At 47.2% G+C, this 23,115-nt stretch overlaps 1 protein-coding gene across 1 annotated transcript in view; it reads left to right on the plus strand.

The window, feature by feature from the left end:
* Myom2 (myomesin 2) overlaps positions 1 to 23,115 on the plus strand; it is an 89,605-nt gene that overhangs the window by 22,892 nt on the left and 43,598 nt on the right. The window contains exons 3-13 of the mRNA XM_052751769.1: positions 1,611 to 1,728; positions 3,446 to 3,601; positions 6,518 to 6,656; positions 6,792 to 6,949; positions 7,853 to 7,945; positions 15,508 to 15,596; positions 15,690 to 15,740; positions 18,271 to 18,435; positions 18,667 to 18,828; positions 20,843 to 20,984; positions 22,879 to 23,078. Coding sequence (XP_052607729.1) covers positions 1,622 to 1,728; positions 3,446 to 3,601; positions 6,518 to 6,656; positions 6,792 to 6,949; positions 7,853 to 7,945; positions 15,508 to 15,596; positions 15,690 to 15,740; positions 18,271 to 18,435; positions 18,667 to 18,828; positions 20,843 to 20,984; positions 22,879 to 23,078 — 1,462 coding nt within the window. The 5' untranslated portion in view covers positions 1,611 to 1,621. The remainder of the gene's footprint in view (positions 1 to 1,610; positions 1,729 to 3,445; positions 3,602 to 6,517; positions 6,657 to 6,791; positions 6,950 to 7,852; positions 7,946 to 15,507; positions 15,597 to 15,689; positions 15,741 to 18,270; positions 18,436 to 18,666; positions 18,829 to 20,842; positions 20,985 to 22,878; positions 23,079 to 23,115) is intronic.

Genomic DNA, 23,115 nt, shown 5'->3' on the forward strand with positions numbered 1-23,115 from the left:
AATCTGTGCACTAGATGAACACGTGTAATTCCTGAAATGCTCCAAAATCTCTCAATGGTCTCTCGGGAGAATTTCACCCAGCTTTGCTCACTTTCTCACATCCTGGGGTTTCATTGCTGTCTTGGTTTGTCCTTTCCTGCATCTGCTCCAACCTTGATACTAGAAGTCCATGGTTCATGACTTCAGATGACCCTTGGAGGCACTGGGGGCTTAGTAATTTTCCAAGGCCCTTGGGGCAGCCCCTGGAGGTTTCTGGTGTGGCTGCAGCCTTCCTAGAGTAAGGTCCTGCTGCACACCGTGTTCTTACCTTCATGCTTCCGAACCAGTCCTGCCTCCTGACCTCTGTCTGTTGGCCCTCCCCACACGTCCTGTGCTGGGGGCCTGCCTCTCTGGTGCCCTCTCTTCTCCTCTACAGGGCACTCTGTATCTCTGTGTGGCCTCTGGCTCCTGTCATTTCAGGTATTTGTTTACTCCTCTAATCTGTTTAAATTATTTTTACCCTCTTTCCTCACACTGCTTTTTGCATTGCTCCGAGCACATTAGGCGTTCTATAAATACCGTTAAGGAAGAAATTAAAGAAAACATATAGCCACATTTTCTGATTGTCACGGAAGCTAACAAAAAAAAAATAAATAAAACTGGGTTCCAGAGAAGTCTGTGGATTTCATGAGTATAGTGGAGGATGATTTGTATCTGTGTAATCCTCTCCATCCCCCTCTTGGGATCAGAGTAGCCTTTCTCGTGTGTGTGTGTGTGTGTGTGTGTGTGTGTGTGTGTGTGTGTGTGTGTGTATGTGTGTGTGTGTGTCTGTGTGTTTCTCTCTGCATGTATGTATCTGTCTGTGTGTCTGTGTGTGTCTATCTGTTTGTGTGTCTATCTCTGTGTGTGTCTGTGTGTGTGTCTCTCTGTGTATGTATCTATGTGTCTCTCTGTGTGTTTGTGTCTTTGTGTGTGTGTTTCTGTGTCTGTATGTATCTGTCTGTCTGTGTGTGTGTCTGCTCTCTCTCTCTCTCTCTCTCTCTCTCTCTCTCTCTCTCTCTCTCTCTTTCTCTGTGTCTGTCTGTGTGTTTCTGTGTCTATCTGTGTCTGCCTGTCTGTGTGTGTATCTATCTCTGTGTGTGTTTGTGTGTGTCTGCTCTCTCTCTGTGTCTCTGTGTCTGCCTCTCTCTCTCTCTCTCTCTCTCTCTCTCTCTCTCTCTCTCTCTCTCTGTGTATGTGTCTATTCTCTCTCTGTCTCTCTGTCTGTGTGTGTGTGCGCGCGCGTGTGCGTGCATGCACATGTGGAGGCCAGAGATCAATGTCAGGTATCCTTCTCAATTGTTGTGTGACAAGGTCTTTCACTGAACCCAGAGATCTCTGCTCTCTGGACTGCCAGGCCAGTGAGCTCCTGAATCCCTCCTTTCTCCACTCTGCCCTCTCCAGCCTAGAGCTACAGGCATGTGGCACTCATCTTTTCCATGGGTGCTGGGGACCCTAATTCAGGTCTTCAGCACTGCAAGCATCCTTTCCACAGAGCCCATTGCCTCAGCTCCATCTTTCTCCCCTGGAATGATGCAGAACGTAAAGGCGGAGATCACAGGCCCTGACTCCTCATGCTCTTCTTCTCTCAGAAGCACCCAAGATGTCCCTGGTGGCAGTTCCTTTCTACCAGAAAAGACACAAGCACTTTGATCAGTCATATCGAAACATTCAAACCAGGTACCTCCTGGACCAGTATGCATTGAAAAAGTAAGTTGACAGGTCCTGGCTCGACTTCCTGAATTCTGAATGTGCAGCTTTGATGTTTTCTGGCTGGAGACTGTGCTGTTCCCTGAGGTCTGGTGGTGAAATGGTTTGTGGGAAGTCTGAAAGCAGGGAAGACCGCATCCTTGATGTATACATCTTTTTTGGAGACGAAAGGTTGGGTGGGTTGCATGACCCAGCTGGGTGGAGTTGTCATGTATCCTGCAGCACCTGTGGGCTGACCCTGAGCCCCTGGAGGAGATGCCCACGACTGCTCAGTATAAGCCTCTGACTTTATTCTCTTCCCCGGGGGTCTTCTAGCAGTGGGACTTAAAGAGTCACTCACAATATAGAAGAACAAGAGGAAAGCAATGGGCAGGATGCTGGCAGGGTTCCTAGGCTGCAGAATAAAGATGGAGATGAAGTCAGTTCTGACCATAGTTCCGTTACCTCAGTAGTACAGGTTCGACACCTGCGTGTCCTCCCCGTCGGGGGCAGCTGGGTCTAGCCCCACATTCACCCCTGAGCTTCTGAAGGACTAGGTGTCTTCTGGGCCACGCTGAAGGACGAGGTCTCCTCCAGCTTGCAGCTCGTGCCTCCCTGGCACGGAGTGTGGGGCAGCCTATCTACAACTCCCATGGGCTGATTAGAGAGAGGGCTGTGAGCAGGAAGGGGCCTCGGAGCCTGGCCTTCTCTCGCTGTAGGTGCCTGCCGCATGTCACCAGCACCCTATATTTAGAATTGCTTGTGGCACTCGTTTAGTTACCATCCCTTGATATAAACAAAGCCAAACATTTGCAGCCCATCTCAACAGTGATTGGGATTCTAACACACATACACACACACACACACACACACACACACACACACACACACACACACAGGCATACACACTACACAAACACATGCACCCACCATACACATATTCCACACACACACCACTCACACATGCATACACACACACACACACACACACACACTACACACACACACTACACACACACATAAATCCCACCTTATACATATTCCACACACACACCACTCACACATGCATTCACACCACACACACACACACACACTACACACACATGCACATACCATACACATAGTCCCCATACACACCACTCACACATGCATACACACCACACACACACACACACACACACACACACACACACACACACACACACACAGCATCTTGGTTGAAAACCAGGAAGGATGGTTCAGAAATGGCTGGCAGGAGGAGCACCAGCCACAGGGAGCTCAGGGGAGTGCTTTTCAGAGGGTGTTTGCGGACCGAGAGAGGGTGCCACATGCAAAGATGCAGGCCTGGGCTTAGGTGAACTCGTGCATATGTGTGCTTGTGCTTGTATGCATATATATCCACGTATATGTGTGCTTGCACAAGTATAAATGTCTGGGTATGAGTGTGTGTCCAAGGCCATGCATGCTCCTGCTTATGTCTGTGTGGTGTGTATAGTGGTGTATGTGTGTGCCTCTGTATGTGGCATGCATGCATACGCATATATGAGGTGTGCCCAGGTGCATCTGTATGGGCTACTCAAGGGCATGCATGTACATATGTGTGCACTTGTGTGCCTGTGCTCTGGATGCACATGTGTGTGCTGCAGGGAGGACTGGATGTATAGAAAGGGAGCATTGTGTGTTAGCATACGTGTTAATAATTTTCCAGCTCATCTAATCATTTTCACGGTTTGTGCAGGCGAGCAACCTCCCAGTCATCATCTGAGAGGTCTCTCACAGAGAGGTCCTCTTCGCAGAGAGCTTCCAGTCAGAGCTCCACTGCGGGGGTGACCTGCAGGCTCTGCGCTAAGCGGGTGAGCGCATCAGAAGAGGAGGAAGTTGAAAATGAAAACAGGTAACTGCTGCTTCGGTGCTTCTAAGTGCTGGTGTCCAATGCAGCTGTGGGCTGGGTGACCTTGGGCAGAGAAGGGCAAGGGGGTGCTAGTTGGGGAGGTTCAGCAGCAGAAGCCGGGCTTGCTTATAACCAGAGCTGAGTTCCTCTTTCCCACCACTCGCTTACTCTTTACCATCTGATGTCAGTCCCAGCCCACAAAGAATTGGGACTGCACCTCCATCATTATACTGGCCAGGGCTGAGATACGGTTTTTGGCTTACCCTCTCTACTTAGATCCCTAAGCCATCCGGAGCCTCAGACTCCACCGTTGAGTTTCCATCACACTCTCTGTTGTCCCTTGGAGCAAGGTCATCATCTGAGGAGGCAGCCAGTGTTTAAACAGCTGTGTCTGTGGACACCAAGGCCTATGAAGGGTTCCATAAATCATCATATCTTAGATTTCAATGGATTTGGCTCATGAGGGTGCACTGTCATAGGAAAGAGACGGACCAGCCAAAATGTCAGTCCTAAAGTTACAAAATCCAAATGATGGGGAAACAGCTGGTGGTGGCGCATCGGTCTTTCAAGAAGAACACGGGTAGGTCTGAAGAGACGGCTCAGTAGTTAAGACACTTGCTGCTCTTGCAGGGGACCAGAGTTTGATTCCCAGGTGGCTCGCCACCACCTGTAACTCCAGTTCCGGGAGATCCTATGCTTCTGGCCTCCCCATGCATCTGCACTCATGGACACAATATCCATGATAATTAAAGAGAATAACACAAGCAGCCAAATATTTCATACCTACTGTATATCTCACCCACTGCTCCCTGAAGTTTCTCAGAATTTCTCTGAAAGAAGCTCTAATTGGTAAGGACACATGAGCGTTGGGTAAGCTTGCTTTATTTGAAAGTTGCTCAATGATGGAGTAACTGGACTGATGGTGGATAGCCCAAAGGACAGCCTTCTTTTCGGTTGTTTGAAAAGTACAGTTATTCAGCAACAACGATACATTTTAGAACAGTAGCACAAAGTGAGATGGAAACAAGATTTCTCCTGTTTTTAGATTCCTGGCGTGTTATTCTTTTTAAATCCAGGGACAGTAAATCTGTATTCCTAGGAATTCTCAGCAGTGTCAAAGTTATGATTATTTTTAAGCATACTTCTAGTAATCTTCATATTATCATTTAGTTAGTTAAGATGTGTGTTTAAAGAATACAAGGCACCAAGTTTAGTAGTACTGATGAAGAACAACATCCTAGAGGAATAGTCAAGCAGTGAAATCATAATTTAAAATCCAGGTCTTGCAGTAAGATACCAGCTCTCCATGGACTCACATGTGGACACAGTCCATTTAAGGACTTACCTTAATTGAAATGTGTTATACCTTGAGAGTTCATTCAAAGGACAGACATGTAAAATACTATATATGTAGACTTGTAAGTATGAACTTTATTCATCTCTTCTTAAAAAAAAACAAATTAGCTTATAAATGCCTTAGGTATGTTGTACCATGCGAATTGTATAAATTGATTTTATGATAAAGTGAGAGCTTCTGGTGTTAAGAAATGACTTCAGAATGTCAGCTGTGTGGGGTGAGGGGGTAGCTCTGTGGGGAGGGTGCTTGCTTAGCATCTGTGGTGCTCTGGGTATCATTCCAAGTCCCACACAAACCAGGTATGATGGTACAGCATTTGGGAGGTAGAGGCAAGAGGATCAGAAATTCAAGTCATCTTTGGCTCCATAGTGAGTTCCAGGTCAACCTGGGCTATGTGAGACATAAACTATCTTTTAAGTATTCAATTGTTTTGGAAAGATATCTTCTGATTGTATTTCAGTTTGTAGACTAGACATTGGACATTTGAGCCATGGTGTTTTATGTCCATCAGTTACATATCAGTGTGACTTTGAACATAATATGCAAATTCTTGTCCCTCAGTGTCCCCACTGTAGGGTGAGGAAAGTGAACATTGTTAACTTGAGTGGTTGGTGTGTTGGTTATGAACCTCGCACAGTTTTGGAACAGTCTCAGCTGATGGGAGTCTTCATGACACACAGAGCGTTTGCATTGGATCCTCTCAGTTTGAGTCTGGGTTTGAGTTATGATGGCGCCTCTTTGCCCACTGTAGATGGTCAGTCCTCTTGGTAGATATAGGGTTGCAGGTGTGGGGTTGGCCATCCCTATACTGCCCCCACTGCCCCCCATAGAATCAGGATATTTTACTCTCATCACTCATGTGGGTGTCTTCCCCATCTCAGGTCTTGAGCGCACTTCTTCCTCTGAAAGTAGATTAGGTGGCTAGTGAGTGATCCCAGGGTTCAGGGAGATGATACCATTGCACTGCAGGGTAGCTGTGGAGGAGCAGTGGGCCCTGCTGAGCGCTGATGGGAGCCTCGGTCATTCATTATTCACTACCACTCTCACCAGCCCTAATTGTTATCACAAGCTCTTACTATTCCTTGCAGACCTTTGTTCAGTCTGGTACATATTGGTCCTTGGCTTTGATAGGAAGGAATGACTCTGACTTCCCAGCACTAAGGCTGGGCTGGCATTTCTTCATTGTTTGTGAACCCTCAGCCTCTACACGCAGGGATCCTTCCAAGCACCCACATGTACATGCTCCTGAAGGATTCTAAGGAGTGACCAAGTATGTTAGTTGTGTCTCTCATGCCAAGAAAGCAAGAGATGTATGTTGTGCATGTCTGTATTAATAAACCACACACCTGCTGTTCTTTGTAACTTCTTGTGCGCCGTTAACACACTTTGAAAAGCAAGAGGCAAAACTAAGTAGAAAACGTTGTTTTGTCCCCCCCTCCCCAATCTTCTTTTATCCCTTCCCGTTGAGGGATTTGCAGCCAGAGAGGATCAGTCTAGTCTGTCAGTACCACACAGTCTTGTCACATGTCCTATGACTAACAAGAGTTTCTTGGCTCTCCTAGGTACCGGTCCCTAGAGGCTTCTTATGGAGAAGCTAAGAGGCAGCGTTTCCTCAGTGAGCTGGCCCAGATGGAGGAGAATGTACACGTGGCGCGGTCACTGGCTCGTGACAAGTTGGACAAGTACTCCCTGGAGCAGATGGTAGGAGGACCTCCAAGCTCCCTGGGGCATATAGAAGGAGAGTTTGTCTGCATGCAGGTGGTCCAATGGACGCTTCATTGCTAGTGTGATATTCTTGCCACACTCTCCCTGCCCACCCTTGCTTCTTCTCGGCAGGTGGAAGACAAGCTAGCTTGGGAGAGACACTCATTTGAAGACCGGATGAGCAGAGCCCCCGAGATCCTGGTGAGGCTAAGGTCCCACACCATCTGGGAGCGGATGTCCGTAAGGCTCTGTTTCACTGTACAAGGATTTCCCACGCCTGTGGTGCAATGGTGAGAGACAGCATTCGGGGCTGCTTTCCTCTAAGAACTACGAGCATGGAAGGCGTGTGTGCCTGAGAGCCTGCCCTATAGACCTATGGAAGTCCGTGTGGGAAATGTGTGCACAAAATTCATTAGGCCTGTCTAGTTAATGTTCTATCATTCTTGTTTTAGGGACATTGACCTGGTGGCTCTCTCAGAATGTTTTGTTGAAGGGTTAACTTCCTGACTAGGCGTGAATGTTTGTTGTCTTGGCTATTGGCTATGCACTGGCTTCATTGCTGACCTTGTACAGAGAGCCCATATATCTGCTTTAATTATAGGAGGGCTCATGGAGGGAAGCTGTAAATATTAGTGAGTCAAATCTTTAAGCCCCACAGACCCTTCTTGTTCACTTGCTGTTGAAACCACAGATTGCTGTATATATCCCCTTGTGTCCCAGGTCTCTCACAGGAGTCCTGTAACCTTGTATCTCAGCTCATCCATGGTGTTAGGAGACGAGGGAGTACTCCAGGACTTGCCCAACCATAACACAGACTGCAGTGGCTAAGGTCTGCTTTGTAGGTTGGGGCCTGGATTCAGACCAGGACTTCATGCACTCTGTGGCATTCTTCTCATGTGTTCCGACTGCAATGTGGCCTGATGGGCCAGGCTGGGACTCGGCTAGCACCAGTTATGTTTCTTTTTAAATGGAATGATAATTTCGGAATTCATAAGCAGTTCAAGCAGATGTATGAGGCTCTGTCTGTTTGAATGTTACAACTCCTGTCTCTCCTAGAAAGCCAGATCCAGAGCACCTTGCAGTAATGGGCAGGAGAAAGAGGAGCAGATGTTTCTTGGAGCACAAAGGAGGTTGAGACAAAACTTCAAAAGTATGTCTGCCACTGTACTAAAGTGAATATTTCCCTCCACCAGGTACAAAGATGGCAGACTGATATGCCAGGCAGGGGAGCCAGGGAAGTACCGGATTGAGAGCAGGTATGGAGTGCACACCCTGGAGATCAACAGGTAAGGAGCTAGAGCCAGTGTGTGCTGGGGTCACATCCTATAACCACGTGCAAACAAAGACAGCAGAAGCTGGCTGGGAGAGGCAGTAGAAGCCTGATCCCCACCCTTAGGAGGCCGAGGCAGAGAGATTGGGATGTCTAGGCCAGCCCCGATGGACTGAGACCTAAGTGCATCTGTAATATCAGGTGTGCCTGCAAGAGTCATGTGACGTCACAGACATACTACACTCAGACATACAAGTGCATGCAGACAGGCTTATTCTTCCAGTGGCTTTGCCTAAATGTTTGCTTAGAATAAAAACATGTTCTTCTTTTTTAATTAAAATGTTTTATGCATTGGGTTTTGTTGAAGAAGCGATGAATTCTGGTATTTGTTTCTGATGGCGAGGCGGATTCACGCAATGATAGCTGTAGTGGCCAAGTGTGTTCAGCCCTTAGCAGACCTGGAGCAGGACACCAGAGCCGAGGAGAGGGTGGAGTCCATAGACAGAAAGTGAAAACAGGAAGCTCTTGGGAAGGGGTTCTGGATAAATACATCTAGCAGGATTCTTGATGAGTCTAGGCTGGGGTGACCAGCTGTTCCCTGATGGAGATGGATGAGGAGCTCCATCAGGATGGAGGAAGAGGTCAAAGTGAGTGGTCTTGTTCTTGAGGTCCTGCTCCAACATGAGCTTGTTTGGACTGGCAGCCTCTGTCAGGCCCTGGCCCTTTAGCTGAGGTGGAGTTTCTTCTTCCTGCTTCCCAGCTTTTCTTCCTCTTTCTATCTGCTTCCTTGTGACTCTTGCTTCTCTGTGGGGGAGATAGTCCCTTCTCTGGGCTCATCTTGGTGGCCCGAGGACAGGGTAGTGCTGTTCCTGAGTCCTGCAGGACCATGGGCTCCTCCATCAAAGCCCTCACTGTGTAAATGCCACTCCTCCACAGCTATTCGATCTCTGCTAAGCTAGAAACTCTGTCCCCGGATAAGCTTCAGCGCCTGGCCTCACGGTTGCTTTCTTCAGTCATCCATTGATAGCATGCTGAGTGCCAGCTGCTGTGCTAGGTGGGGTCGTACATAGGTGGCCACCAAAATTGGACTTGCTATCTGGTGTCCAGAAGGTGTCCCGTATTTGCAAAGGTGAATAACAGGTAGGTGAGGGGAGAACTGAGCAGATCATGGTAAAATGAGGACCAGGGCCAATTTGCTTGGGAAGATGCAGCCCCAGTTTCCAAGGTGAGAGAGTGCTAGGTGGGAACTGCATATTTCTGTGAAGGATCTCTAACAGTGTCTCATGGTACACAGGTGCTGTGTACTGGGACTAGAGGGAGAAGGAGAACTGGAGGCCAGAGTTAGGCCTGTAGACCAGGAAACCTGCAGGGCAGGTTGGATGCTGGCTTTGCTTAGAAGCAGACAGGATCCCTCTTGACTTGGGGTGGGAGGGGCCCAAGGCGACCAGTGCCATGCTGTTGCTGAAACTCAAGAATTAGGAACCAGGTGTGGAGGAGAGAGGGAATAGTGGGATTGATGAGAAGGATCCAGAGGGATCCAGAGGGATCTAGTCTACCTACTCTGCAGGTAGACTCAGGTGTCCCTGGTGGAAGCATGCAGAGCAAGGAGAAGCCAGTTGAGTAGCAGGTCTCCAGAGCAGCGGCACTCTGTGGAGAGTAACTCTTCCCTTGACTTCCAAGGATCAGTGGGCAGTAAGCCAATACCAGTTTTCTCAGGAGGACACTGATGTCAGGGTATCTGATCACTGGGCAGGGTGTGCTCTGATCAGCAGGCCTGGGTAGGTTGGTTTGAATGAGCAGTTAGCAAGAAGTGTTTTCTCTTTATCAAGCATGAAAATAGTCACACCCTCATCCAATGTTGGCAGCACTCAAACTTTACACCCAGAATAACATCCACTTTAAACAGTGAAGAAACACCCAGAATGAACTAAGTTAATTGGCCCTGGTAGGCCATGATGGAATGATCCAGAAACACAGCACAATTCTCTTGACTTACACTTGGCAAGACCAGCACATATTTTTTTTTTTCTCTCTCAATCTCTCCCTCCCTCCCTCCCTCCCTCCCTCCCTCCCTCCCTCCCTCCCTCCCGGGATGTTCTTAGTAGATCTAGAGAATTTCATGTTCTTCAAGAAAAGAGCAATGGGAAACCCCACAAATTATAGCTCAGCTCAGCTGTTCATTCCAAAGTGCTGAGCTACAGATCATCTGATCCGAGGCGGCTCCGGGGTGTGGAATGCCTTGTCCATCTCTCTAGCTGGCTGTGGATTGAGCTTTTCCATGCATTCTGAGATGACATTTGCTCCTATGAATATTCTTTGGCTCCTGCAGCTGAATTCTTACGACGCTGAAAAGCAAACAGGCTCCTTGGTACTATTTGAACTTTAACTTGTAATCCGCACCATGGTGTCTATATATGCATACATTTTTCTCTGGCCATAGTGAGAGTCTCCCTTTTTTTTTCAAAGGGTTTTTATGCTGTTCTCTTATTCTGAGGGGCACTTAGAATAGAGTGTTATCATTTAGTGATAACGCCATCATCCCCTTTTTTGCAGGATGTTTTCATGACTAAACTTTTCTTATACTTTACCTTTTGACTTTGGTATTTAAGTTCTGAGTTAAGAGTTACGCTCTAAACCTGTTTTCTATGTCACTTACCGTTTAGGGACCCTGAGAGTTGACTACCAATGAGAAATTTGCTTATGACGTCTTTTCGTCTTTAGAAAGATAAAATTGCATTGGTTCTCACAGGAGGTTGTGTTGAGATGCTTTTACACTGAAATTTTGAGAGGCAAAAGTGCCCCCGTGGAAGTAAAAATTGAGACAAAAAAAAATCCCTCCTATTCTGGGAACCCATCCAAACAGAAAGTAAAACCCTCGCAGAGTTCTCTCAGCATGAAGCAAAGGCTAGAATTAGACTCTGGGTTTGCTGAACATTCTCTGTAGGTCCCCAGGAGCAGAAGGGAGGGGAGGTCCTCCTGGGACATGGTGGAGATGAGGTCATAGTTCACTATCTCCAAGTTAGCCTTTGCTGAAATCAGAGTTTGGTGGAGTTCCCAGAGCCACCCTGACTTCCTCTCTGCTTCCCATTCTGTCTCTGCTCTAGGCATCCTGTTTCCTACAACTCTACTATACTCAGTAGTGTGGAGATATTCCAGGGCTTACTTACATACATGCATGGATGCTCACTTATTATTTATGTGCATACCACCGTTTCAAAGTTTTATGGAGTATAAAACACCAAGGAGTACAATGAGCAAGATAAAGGAAGAAACTAGAACTTGTAACCTGCCCCCTGCCCACCTAGCAGTCACCTGGGCACACCTGGTTCCGGGAAACCAATGTCATAATGAAGGGGTCTCATATTTGGGCAGGTCATGGGTTTCCTTCCCATGGGGGAAGGAAGCCTTGGAGCCTGCCTCCTGAGCTGGCTCTCCTAAGCACAGGAGTTCATTGCAGAGGGAGAAGCGCTTCTCCCATCAGACCTTCTCCTAACTCCATGCCTTTGTGTTAAAAGTGCTAATGGGTGAACGGAGGAGCTAATGAGTGCTAATGCGTTAGGTGGCGCTGTCCCATCTTCATGTCAGCCCAGGGCAAGCTGGGAGTTACAGTGAGGTGGCCTGAGGCCTGACCATTTCAGCACTTCCTTCCTCTCTGTGGTGGTCCACTCTGTGACAAGTTCGTTCTCTTCCTGTGCCAACACAGCTCTTCCTTACTCAGGAACAGTTCAGAGGGCTTGGAAGCCCCTAATCTTTGGAGGAATTTGGGGAAAGAAAGCAAGCTTTGTACAGGAGAGAGTGGAGGGCACTCTTTTGGCTCAGGGATTGAGTTAATACATTTTAACTGATGATGCTGAGCTTGATTTTTACATTTATTATATTACACTTATAAAACTGTAAGAGTTTTTCAAATACATTGCTTGATTTTAATCATCAAGGCCACCCTTATAAAGCATTTTAGGAATTTAAAATATCGGTACCTTTTGGGGGAGATACATTGATAGATGAGGGCTGTGAGCTGATCTGAGGAAGTGCATAGTCCCAAGGTACCATGGCTACAGTATTACAGCCTCGGCAGGCATGTTCTCTGCTGTTATTCTGATTGACTACTGTTGAGAACAGCCCTGAATTGCCAAGATGAGCCATTATAGATGGAAACAAGTTTTTACCTTGAGCTTAAAGGACATTACTCAATTAAACAGTGGCGTAGAAGCTTCACTGAGGACTAGGCCCACACCAATTATATACTATCTAAATTATATACTACAGAGTTCTAGACCTGCCCTTAGTTGTGCAAAGAGGATATGATACATCCGAGCACAGGCATTCACTCTGGATCTAAAAATTGAAGAAATTCGCAGTACAACCAGGGAAACTCAGCTTGGAAACCATTATAATAACACGAAGGGCTGTTGATGGAATTGGAGATGGTGAGATCTACGCAGCTGACTGGACACTCAGGTACCATCTGTGTCCACACTCCTCTGAGGACTCTTTATGGCCTAAGTGTTAATCCCCTTCTCAGCTCTGAGGACCAGGTGATCTGCTGGGCCAAGGGCAGTCTTTGTCCTCTGGGCTCCTCCTGGAAGGCCTGCTCAGGCTTCCCTGTGAGCTCTGCTATTGGCTGGGTGGTTGCTTTGGGTGTCCTGCTCCTACTTCTAAGTCTGTGCCACTTTGTGGCCTCGCTGGGCTCCATGTTGGTCAGGCTGTTGCTCCCAAAGATTTCACCTCTTTCCATCAGCTTTCCAGGACCGTGGCAGCAGGGTCTAAGTGTTAATTAAGAGCCACTGTCTGTCTGTCTGTCTTTACTTTTTAATTTCACACATACAAGTGTTTTGGTTGCATGTATGTCTGTACCGTATGCATGCCTGATGCCCAGAGAGGCCAGAAGAGGGCGCTGGATCTCCTACAAGTGGAGTTACAGTCAGTAGTTAGCTACTGTGTTGGTTCTGAGAATTGAACCTGGGTCCTCTGGAAGGTCATGCATATGGTCCCCATGCTGTTTTCTCCTTTTGCAATGCTGTTGCAAGTAGAGGCAGGTGAATGCCAGTGGAGCCGGGACTCTCTACTGCCCACTGCTCTTTTGCCCCGAGGTAGGGCTGCCTGCAGAGTGTCCAACTGCAAAGCCTGTTGCTTCCTCATCAAAGCAGGCCAGGGCTGCACCGTGCTGACGGGTGGCGGCCGGCATTCATTCCTCCCAGGTGAATGGAACATAATGTACTGGTGTGAGTGTCCAGATGGACAGGGCTGTGTTGACCTCTGTGAGCAGTGACATTTAAAGGGGGCCAGATGTCACGTCTGACACAGCAAAAGCGGGTTGAAACTCCCGAGAGAAAAGAAGGCCATTGGCAGACAGCCTAGGTCTCAGAAAATCCTCTCCCCTTTCCTAGAGATATTAAATCTTTGGTCAAAGAGAATATTTCCAGTTCCGAGAGTGACAGAGAAGCAAGTTAGATGATCTTGCAGGACAGGGTTTTGTCCCTTGGGACTACTGGCTTACGGCACTTTAAAGTGAGACTTGGGCAAATTTTTTATTTCTCAAAGGTAAACTTACGCTAGTTCTTTGCCAAGATTAAGGCCTCGCCCTGTGCCCCAGTTTAGAGGGAAAGAGCAGCAGGAATGCAAATTTTGGAGCCCTGTGGATCTTGTTTTCCAATCTTTGCAAGTGCCGAATTTTCCCGTGGTGCTTTCCAGCATGCACGGCAAGGTTACGTGAGACAGTAGCTGGGGTTGTGGTGCCGGAACTGTGGCGCAGTTAGTAGAGGGCTTGCTGTGCAAGCATGAAGACCCTAGTTTGATTTCCGGAATCTACATGAAGGAGCAGGGGATAGTGGCACGTGCTTGTCATCTCAGTGCCGCTGACACAGAAGCAGGTTGGAGACCCGGGGCTTTCTCTCTAGCCAGCCTAGTTTAGTCCGAGTTCCAGGCCAACTGGAAACCCCGCTTCAAAAATGGTGGTGGACAGAGCCCGAGAAACAATTCCAGAGGATGACCTCTGGCTTTCATATGCACGCACACACACATGTGTCTACATGTACATACACATGAGCACATACACACACACACAGGAGAGACAGCGAGAGCGAGACCCCCACTGGAACCTCACGGGGTACCTGGCATAAATCAGAGGGTGTGAAGTTGCCCTGCCTCTCTCCTGTCACATTTTCTGGGGAAGATGAAGGGGTGCCAGTTCACAACCACGGAAGTGGCCTCCCTTCTAAAGGATGGGAGTGAGGAGATGAGAACTCCAAACCCTGAGAGTCTGGGCCCTTGCCATTTCAAGTTCATCGTCTTCCTGGGATGGACATGCATCCACGTCTTAGGTGGGGCCCAGCCTGGGTGTTTTTTTTTTTTTTTCATTTTTTTTTATTAAGAAATTTTCTACTCACTCTACATACCACCCACAGATTCCACTTCCTCCCTCCTCCCATTCCCTAGCCCTCTCTCTCAAGCTACCCCACATCTCCACATCCCCCAAATCAAGGTCTCCCATGGGGAGTCAGCAGAGCCCTACACACTGAGCCTAGGCGGGTCCAAGCCCCTTCCCACTGCACCAAGGCTTTGCAAGGTGTCACACCACAGGCACTGGGCTCCCAAAAGCCTGCCCACGCACCAGGGATGGATCCCGATCCCTCTGTCTGGGTGCCCCCCAAACAGTTTGAGCCAAACAACCGTCTTCCATATCCAGAGGGCCTAGTCCAGTCCCATGGGGGCTCCACAGCCACTAGTCCACAGTTCATGGCCTTCCACCAGTGTCAGCCTGGGTGTTTTAATGAGGCTGATGTGTGGGTCATTCCACTCTGGGGATTGTACCATTTGTGGTTCTCAACATCAGCTACTGACTTAGGAGTGCTTCTGGGGGGTGAGGTGGGACTCTGGCCCTGCTTTACTTGACTAGCAGGGTGTTCCACACTTAGGAAGGCTCACGAGGTTTCTACTCAGGCCTTAGATACAAGCTCGGGTTCCTGCCTGGGGCTCTGGTGAGTTCTCAGCCGCCTGGTCATGCTGTGATCTCGGAGCCATTTGGAACAGGAGAGTGGCAGGCACAGTCCTGGGTGGGAAGCATCAAGACAACATAGAAGGCAGGACCAATTGTCAGCTCCTGGGCTACCTTGAGCTAACCAGAGATCAGCTCCTAGGGAGGAGAGCAACTCCCCTCCACAGAACAGGTAAGGACTCCCCCAAACATGCCTCTTTATTGTCCCAGCAGGAAGGCTTCTGCTGTGCACCAAGACCCCAGAGGCCTTCCCAGTGACTGGATGAAACAACAGACTCAATTAGGCTGAGAAAGAGAGCCAGACAGACGGATGCTTTCTCCTTGAGAGTGAAATAAATGATTTCTGGAAGCTCTCCTATCCTTCCTTTCTAGAGTCCAAGCCACACATAGTTTGGGGCCAGGCATTCATCTGTATCTATAATTAATACTATGCTCTCCCCTTCGTTCCAAGATAGAGCTGGCACTGTTTTCCAATAAGTCACAAGTGATCCAGGCCACGTGGTTTGCTCTCCAGGAATGCTTTGTTCAAGTTCAGGAGGCCGACTGGGTCGGAACATCTCACAAACTTGCTTTCTCTCCCCCAGGGCCGACTTTGAGGACACAGCCACCTACTCAGCAGTAGCCACCAACCCCCATGGACAAGTGTCTACCAATGCTGCTGTGGTGGTGAGAAGTATGTTCTTGCTGTCTGTCCGGGGGTAGGGGAAGAAGGCCTTTGTCCCTGCCTGTCTCCTTCTGTGACACATTCATCCAATTTTCCCCGCAGGGTACCGAGGAGATGAGGAACCATTACACTCTGTAGGACTCCCAATTGGATGTGAGTATACCTGGGTGTCTTTGTCTAGAAAGATGTTTAGTGACATAGCATAGAGGTGAGAAGTGATTTTCTCAGGGTAAAATCTTTGTTAAACATATGTTTCTAATACCTCTCTAGGTTTCCCCAGCCAGGGTTATTGTATGATAATTTTCTCTGCTGGCAAGTTGGTGTTTTTAGACACACAGGTGAAACCATCGCTCATAGAGACTTTATGTATCTGGATTGGAAAAAAGAAATGAATACAAATTCTTAGGCAGACTCTAGGATGGTGCCATATTTTGTGTGTGAGGACACTCCATGCTCCTGAAAGTTCCTAGGCCATTTATATGGAGCGGCTACCTGAGGTCTAGGTGGGACACACAGCCAGTGTATGCTGAGAGTGATACACACTGCCTCAGTGTCCAACAAACCTCTTCCTCATGTGGGGTGCCCTGTGGCATGTGGCCCCTTGCTCTGTTGTCAATGTCAACGCCACCCCACTTACCTTTAAACACCATCAGAATGGGAAGAAACTACCTAAGAGCAAATAGGCTCCTTGTCCACAGTGACCTGCTGTGGCCCTGTCATGAGACATGCATTTCCCTGTGACCCAGGTTGATTTTTTTCCTGGGAGGCCCAAGAGCTGTGCTGACCTGGATCAGATGAGGAAGGCTACCAGAGATGAGAACCTACTTCCAAAATAACTCATGTGTGGGTTAGGGACAAGGTTTATGTTTGACCCATATTTCTACCAGAGGAATTGTGCTTTCTGTGTGGGCTTTGGCTTGGCCATGATTCTATTTACACATGAGCCCTAATCATGAAGAATTGACCAAAACATTTCCTGATGGTAGATCCTTTGGTAACCACCATATATATATATATTTGGTGTTTGTGCATTAATTTTATTGGATGGGCTCACACCTAACATTTGGCTGGTATTAAATCACTCCAGGAGTTTAGGGCAGGCCAACGTAGATGTAGGGAGGTCTATGGATCCGGAGTCCTATACACCTTGAGTACTTGGATCTTTGAGTTATTTGCCCTACTCCTAGGTTTCTTCCATTAAAATTTTATCTTTCCAAATAGAGACTTGAAATATCTATAATAGTTACAAAATATTTCAGGATCATAATGACAATAAATGCTCTTGTATTCACCATGTAAATGTTTTTTTTTTTTAAACCATTTTTGCACTTTTGAAGTTAGTGTCAAGTTCACATGGCATACAGTTAACACCTTAAAGCACACAGTTCAGCCATGCTTCAGCTATTTTTAAAGGGCTGGAGCTATCATGGAGTTGGTAAGAACCTCTGGACACTCAGCCTGTCCTCCAAGTCAAAAATCACTATTTCCATTGTGCAGATATTTTCTGAACTTTCCCTATATGCATGTGTTTTAAATCACAGGTGGTTTTTGGTTTTAAAAATCTTATCTTTTTTTGTTTTGTATTTTTGTTGTTTTTTTGAGACAGAGTTTCTTTGAGTACCTCTGGCTCTCCTGGATCCTGTTCTGTAGATCAGGCTGGCCTCAAACACACAGAGATCCACTTGCCTCTGCCTCCTGAGTTCTGGGATTAAAGGCATGCGCCACCACCACTGCCTGGCGTAAAATTTTACTTTTTAAGTGTGGTAGTACACACTGGTAATCATATTACTCGGGAGACAGGAAGATGGCAAGGTGAAGGCTAGCCTGAGCTACATCGTAAGACCTTGTCTCAACAAAGAACTGGGACTATAGCCCAGTGGCAGAGTGCTTGCCTCGCATGTGAAAGACCCTGAGTCTGACACCAGTGCTACAACCACCAAATAAACAATGCCTGCGGACGTGCTTCTGACTGACGCACACCCTCTACTAAGTGTGTTTTTGCGGTTTAGTCTGGTTCTAGTTGACGTCTGCAGGCCTAGTTAGTTCACTTGCTGTGGAATGACATGCGGATAAGAACAGTGCCACAGTTTATTTTTAAAGAGGGAAATGCCACAATTCCAGTGGGTAGGACTTTCCCAAACCCACTCTTTGGGCTGAGGTGGGACGTAAATCCTATGCTGTAAACACAGTCAGGTCCACGCTGTGTCCTGTGTGACCATGTCCCTAATGACTTGTCTGACTACAGAACGTTGGTCTCCCAGGAGGGTGACTGACAAGGGGCCTTTATTTCCCACGGTTCTTGGTTTGCAGGCCTGATATCTCAAGCTGCCTGTGCGTGTTCTGGGGGAACTTGGCTTCCTGGTTTATAGATGGTCCTCCCTGGTCCTCCTGGGTACAAAGCCATCTCTCTTCCTCCTCTATAAGGGCACTGACCCCATCATGGGGCCCCTCCTCGTGATTTCAGCAAACCCAAATCAACTCTGAAGGCCCTGCTGCCCTCATACCAGGGTGGTTAAGGCTTCAGCATGTGAGTTTGGGGGACGCAGACCCTCAGGCACCTCCCCACCCCAGAGGGCATGTACTCCATAAACAGGTGTATCTGCTGTGCTGGGACATAGGCACACATGCTGGCTGGGTGCTAACAGTATCTATGCCCCCACCCCCCACCCCCATTCCCTCACAGTGCCGCTTTCATCCGTGATCCCATACACACATTTCGATGTCCAGTTTTTGGAGAAATTCGGGGTCACCTTCAGAAGAGAGGGTGAGACAGTCACACTCAAGTGCACGCTGTTGGTGACGCCAGATCTGAAGAGAGTGCAGCCACGAGCGGAGTGGTACCGGGATGGTGAGTGCTGTGGTGAATTGGCCCCGGGGACACTGCTGACATGTTGAGTCTCCACTGCTGTACCTGTGAGCCCTCTGTGGAGGTGTGGCCTTCTCTGTGCCAGCAGAGAAATAGACCGGGGGAGGGTGACCTTGGCAGTGTGACTCTGACCTTGAACATCATCCAGGAGTCTCTTGGAGCAGCTCACGGGGAAGCACCTGGAGCTAACCTTGCTCTCTGATGCCATTTCAGACGTGCTGCTGAAAGAGTCCAAGTGGACGAAGATGTTCTTCGGAGAAGGCCAGGCCTCGCTGTCCTTCAGCCACCTGAACAAGGATGACGAGGGGCTGTACACCTTGAGGATCGTGTCCCGGGGTGGTGTCAGTGACCACAGCGCCTTCATGTTTGTCCGAGGTACCGCTGTGGGTGGGGTCCAAGCAGAGGGTGGGAAGAAGCCACATGGAAGGAGGGGACAGGGAAGAGATACAGGAAAGTGGATAGTGGGTCTTGGTCATTGCAGACTCCCCTGACCAGAAAGCGCCCCTCCCAAAGTGTGAGGCATGTCTGCCATCATGACCCTGACTTGTGAGTGAGCAGAAAGGGTTAGACGCATGGCCTCTGCTCCCCACTGTTCTCAACATCCTAGAATTTACAAAGGGAACCCCCAGAGGGAGTGTGCTGCATGCTCAGCTCCCTGCAGGGTACAGTGGGCTCCTTTAGACTCTGCTGTTATGACTGACACAAGACTAGGGCAGTGTGTCTTTCATCTTTGCTGACTTCAGTTAATTCCTGCTCTCTGGTCACAACATGGCAGCGCCAGTTCCAGAATGTCCTGGGTCTGACTGAATCTTCTGTCCTGCCTCTAACCCTCATCATGGGCTCATCAGGATGCCATTCTTAATTATGTGATGAGGAAGTGTACCAGGCATAGCTTCAGGCAATAGAAGTGGTGACATGCATTGTAAACACTTGTCGTGCACATGTGTGTAGGTGTGCATAGACATGCGTGTTCATGCACAATCTGTACAGACCTTCAAAAACTCTCATGACGACTCTGTAAGTTGCTCTATTTCCCCGACTGGAGACACCAAAGCTCAGAGAATTTGGCTCTCTTTCTTGTGGAGGAACCAGGGCTGACTTCTGTTGGAGCCACAGCCTGAGAGCGTCCCCCCGCCCTGCAAAGCCCAGTGGACTGGGCTAGGGCTGTGCCCCTTTCTCAGGGTACTGCTTCTGCCCTCCTTGACCCACCAACCCAGGCTGCCCTCTGTGGGCTCCTTCCTGAGCCTGTTGGGGGAGACCCCAGCTATGGCTGCCCTCCCAGGATGCCATGCTTTCTGCCTTGCGTGGCCAGCCATCTTTAGCTGGTCCCTGCTCCCCCTCCTGCGGCTTCAGGTGTGGGTGGTGTGAGAGAGCCGTTGGGGTATTAGATTTTTTTCTCTCAGTGGCAGTTAGAACAGAACTTAATGGAGGGCTGTGCCATTAGAGTATGTTACCTTGGGAACATAAACATCCATCTTGCTCCTGTACTTCCCACAAGCTCACATAAGCATGCAGGGCTGTGATTTCAGCTCTCCCATATAATTTTGTGGGTTTTATTAGGGTTGGCCTTAAAAGATACCTTCCATTCTCCTGCGTGCCTCGGGCCGGGTGTTTTGCACCATAAAAATGCAATGGCTTCAACCAGGTTTGATTGCCTTGCTTATTCAGCACTCCGAGCGGGAAGAACAGGGCACAAACTGGGGAGCTCAACCGTCCTAATCACTTTCTGGAGGTTATGAATACAGTGGAAACACCAGGCTCAATGGCAGTGAATCCAGGGCCTTTAGTACATTAAGGAGGTTTGAACTAGATACCACAGAACGCCCAGACTTCTGTGGGCACACAACAGCCATGGCTCCTGAATAAATATGGATTTTTAGATAAGAAAATCAAATGTTAAGTGTATTAACTTTCTCATCAGCTCTGCTGGCTTTCAGCTATAATTAAAATTGCATTTGCAGGCTGCAAAATGAATGGGAAACATTTGACCACAAGTTGCCCCCCCCCCTTTTTTTAATTCTCACATTTTCTAAAAAATTCAAAATATAAAAGCATCTCAGTTGGTATTTCTTAGGTGTTGTAAAGGCTAGCTTACCACCATGTTTTTAGTAAATTTCGACAACTTGTAAGATTTGACCACATAAAATTAAGTGAAGGTAAAATTTAATTTTGGATCAAATTATAAAAAAGTTACAAGTAAGAAGATTTTTAAAAATGCATGTAGACCTCTATATATCTTGATATCAGTCTGCTGGGTTAATAGATGCATTCAAGTAATTTGGTGATAAAGATCAAACTGATCAGAGAGAATGTGAGCTTGGACGTCTGTGGGCAGGCTTGGCAGTGACCCCACCTCGTAAGTGATGTGGACACGTTTCCCCCAAAACAGATGCTGACCCATTGGTCACAGGGGCTCCTGGGGCACCCATGGACCTGAAGTGCCATGATGCCAACAGAGACTATGTTATCGTGACTTGGAAACCGCCCAACACCACTACTGAGAGTCCTGTCATCGGCTACTTCATTGATAAGTGAGTGAGCTTCGTTCTCCTAGGGATGGAAACCCCAGTGTCACAGCTAAGGCCACACATTTGGATGTATCATGTCACTGTAGGCTGATATTGCCATTCGGGAGTGTGGGCATGCCACTATTTGGGCATCCAATGTCACTGATAAAGTAATCGGTAAATGATGCTGGTGGTTGAGCCCTGGGAGACCCCACTGGGGCTTGTTGGCCAGTAACAAGCCCAACCCTTCACTGCAGGATAATTAGAGGAAGTGAGGTGACACTCTCTAACACGAATGCTCAACTCTACAACATGAAGAGCCCAAAAGAGTAACTTTCTGACCTGGCCATTTTCTGCTGGGGTCTTGACATAAAAGTTTATATTTAAATTCCTCAGCCTATGAAAAACAGAGGTCAATCTTGTCTGCATTTCCAGGTTTCTAGACAGGACTATATTTTCAAAAGTCTTCCAAATTCTGCGTGGGAAGGGTTCTGGAAACTGGTATCTTACTGCTCAGCAGCCTGAGCAGGATCCTGGTAAGGCGTCAGTTAAGATGGACAGTGGAGACAGAGGAAGGTAGATCCTCCCCCAGACTTCATCTCGCAAGCTGAGGAGCCACCCTGTGGCCTTGCTGCTCAAGCTGCCAAGAGAATTGCCAACAATGTGACTTGTCTTGTTCAACTTCAATGTGATAGTTTTTTTGTTTTATCTTATATTTTGTTATATTTTATTATTATCACTTAGAAGCCTGTTTTTTTTTTTTTTTTACAATAAGAGACAGAAAGGGAGTGGATCCTGATGGGAGGGGTGAGTAGAGAGAAACTAGAATGAGTAGAGAGAGGAGGAAAAACTAAAAAAGAAATTGCCAACAATGGGTTTAAAACAAGTATTTGAGTAGATTTGACTTAAACATGTTTGACGGCAGGAATTATCTTAAGCTATAAACCACAAAGATTGAACTTACCATCTATCCATGTAAATGCATGTGTGTGGCTATCTCCCTGTCATCTATCCATCTATCTTTCCCTCATCTATCTTCCATCTATCATCTATCTATCTAAATATCTATGTGTCTGCCTGTCTGCCTGCCTATCTATCTATCTGTCTGTCTATCTATCTATCATCTATGTCCTAAGTTTTTATCTATCTATCTATCTATCTATCTATCTATCTATCTATCTATCTATCTACCTATCATCTATTTATCTATCAGATATCTACCATGTATCAATTTGTCATCTATCTATCTATCTATCTATCTATCTATCTATCTATCTATCTATCTATCTACCTATCATCTATTTATCTATCAGATATCTACCATGTATCAATTTGTCATCTATCTATCTATCTATCTATCTATCTATCTATCTATCTATCATCTATGTATCTGACTGTCTTACTTGTCATCTATTTATACTTCTATCTTATCTTGTATGTCTTTCTTATCTACCATTTATCTATCTCTCTATCTTGTTTGCCTTACCTTCCAATTGTTTTCCTATCTTATCATGACTATCTTATCTGTAATCCATCTTCCTACCTTCTATCTTGTCTTGCCTGTCTTATTTATCCCTTATCTTTATCTTATCTACCAGCCCTGATCTATCTATCTATCTATCTATCTATCTATCTATCTATCGTCTATCTTATGTCATCTATCTTATGTCTATACTATCTGTCACTTATCTATCCATCCACCTTTATGTACCTATGTAGAGATAACTATTGAATTTACTAAGTATTTTTTAAGGTCTATTGTGTTACTATTAATAGATGTCAATATTTCAATAGTTTGAGTTTTTATCCAAATGGCGTGCTCCTCTGTGATGCTGCTCTATGAGAATACACGTCAAAGTATTTAGAAGATTATTACCACATGTGTTTTTTTCCCTCTACATTTCTTTTTCATTTGAAGATGTGAGGTGGGAACTAACAACTGGGTCCAGTGCAATGATGCACCAGTAAAGATCTGCAAGTACCCTGTCACAGGACTTTTTGAAGGAAGGTCATATGTGTTCCGTGTGAGGGCTGTCAATAATGCTGGCATCAGCAGGCCTTCCCGGGTCTCCGATGCTGTGGCTGCCCTTGACCCTGTTGACCTGAAAAGGTTACAAGGTATGCTCATTTAAGTCCCAGTATGAACTGGGAACCT

Source organism: Peromyscus californicus, unplaced genomic scaffold, assembly GCF_007827085.1.
Source record: "Peromyscus californicus insignis strain IS unplaced genomic scaffold, ASM782708v3 Scaffold_23__1_contigs__length_62951481, whole genome shotgun sequence".
Classification (NCBI taxonomy): Eukaryota; Metazoa; Chordata; class Mammalia; order Rodentia; family Cricetidae; genus Peromyscus; species Peromyscus californicus.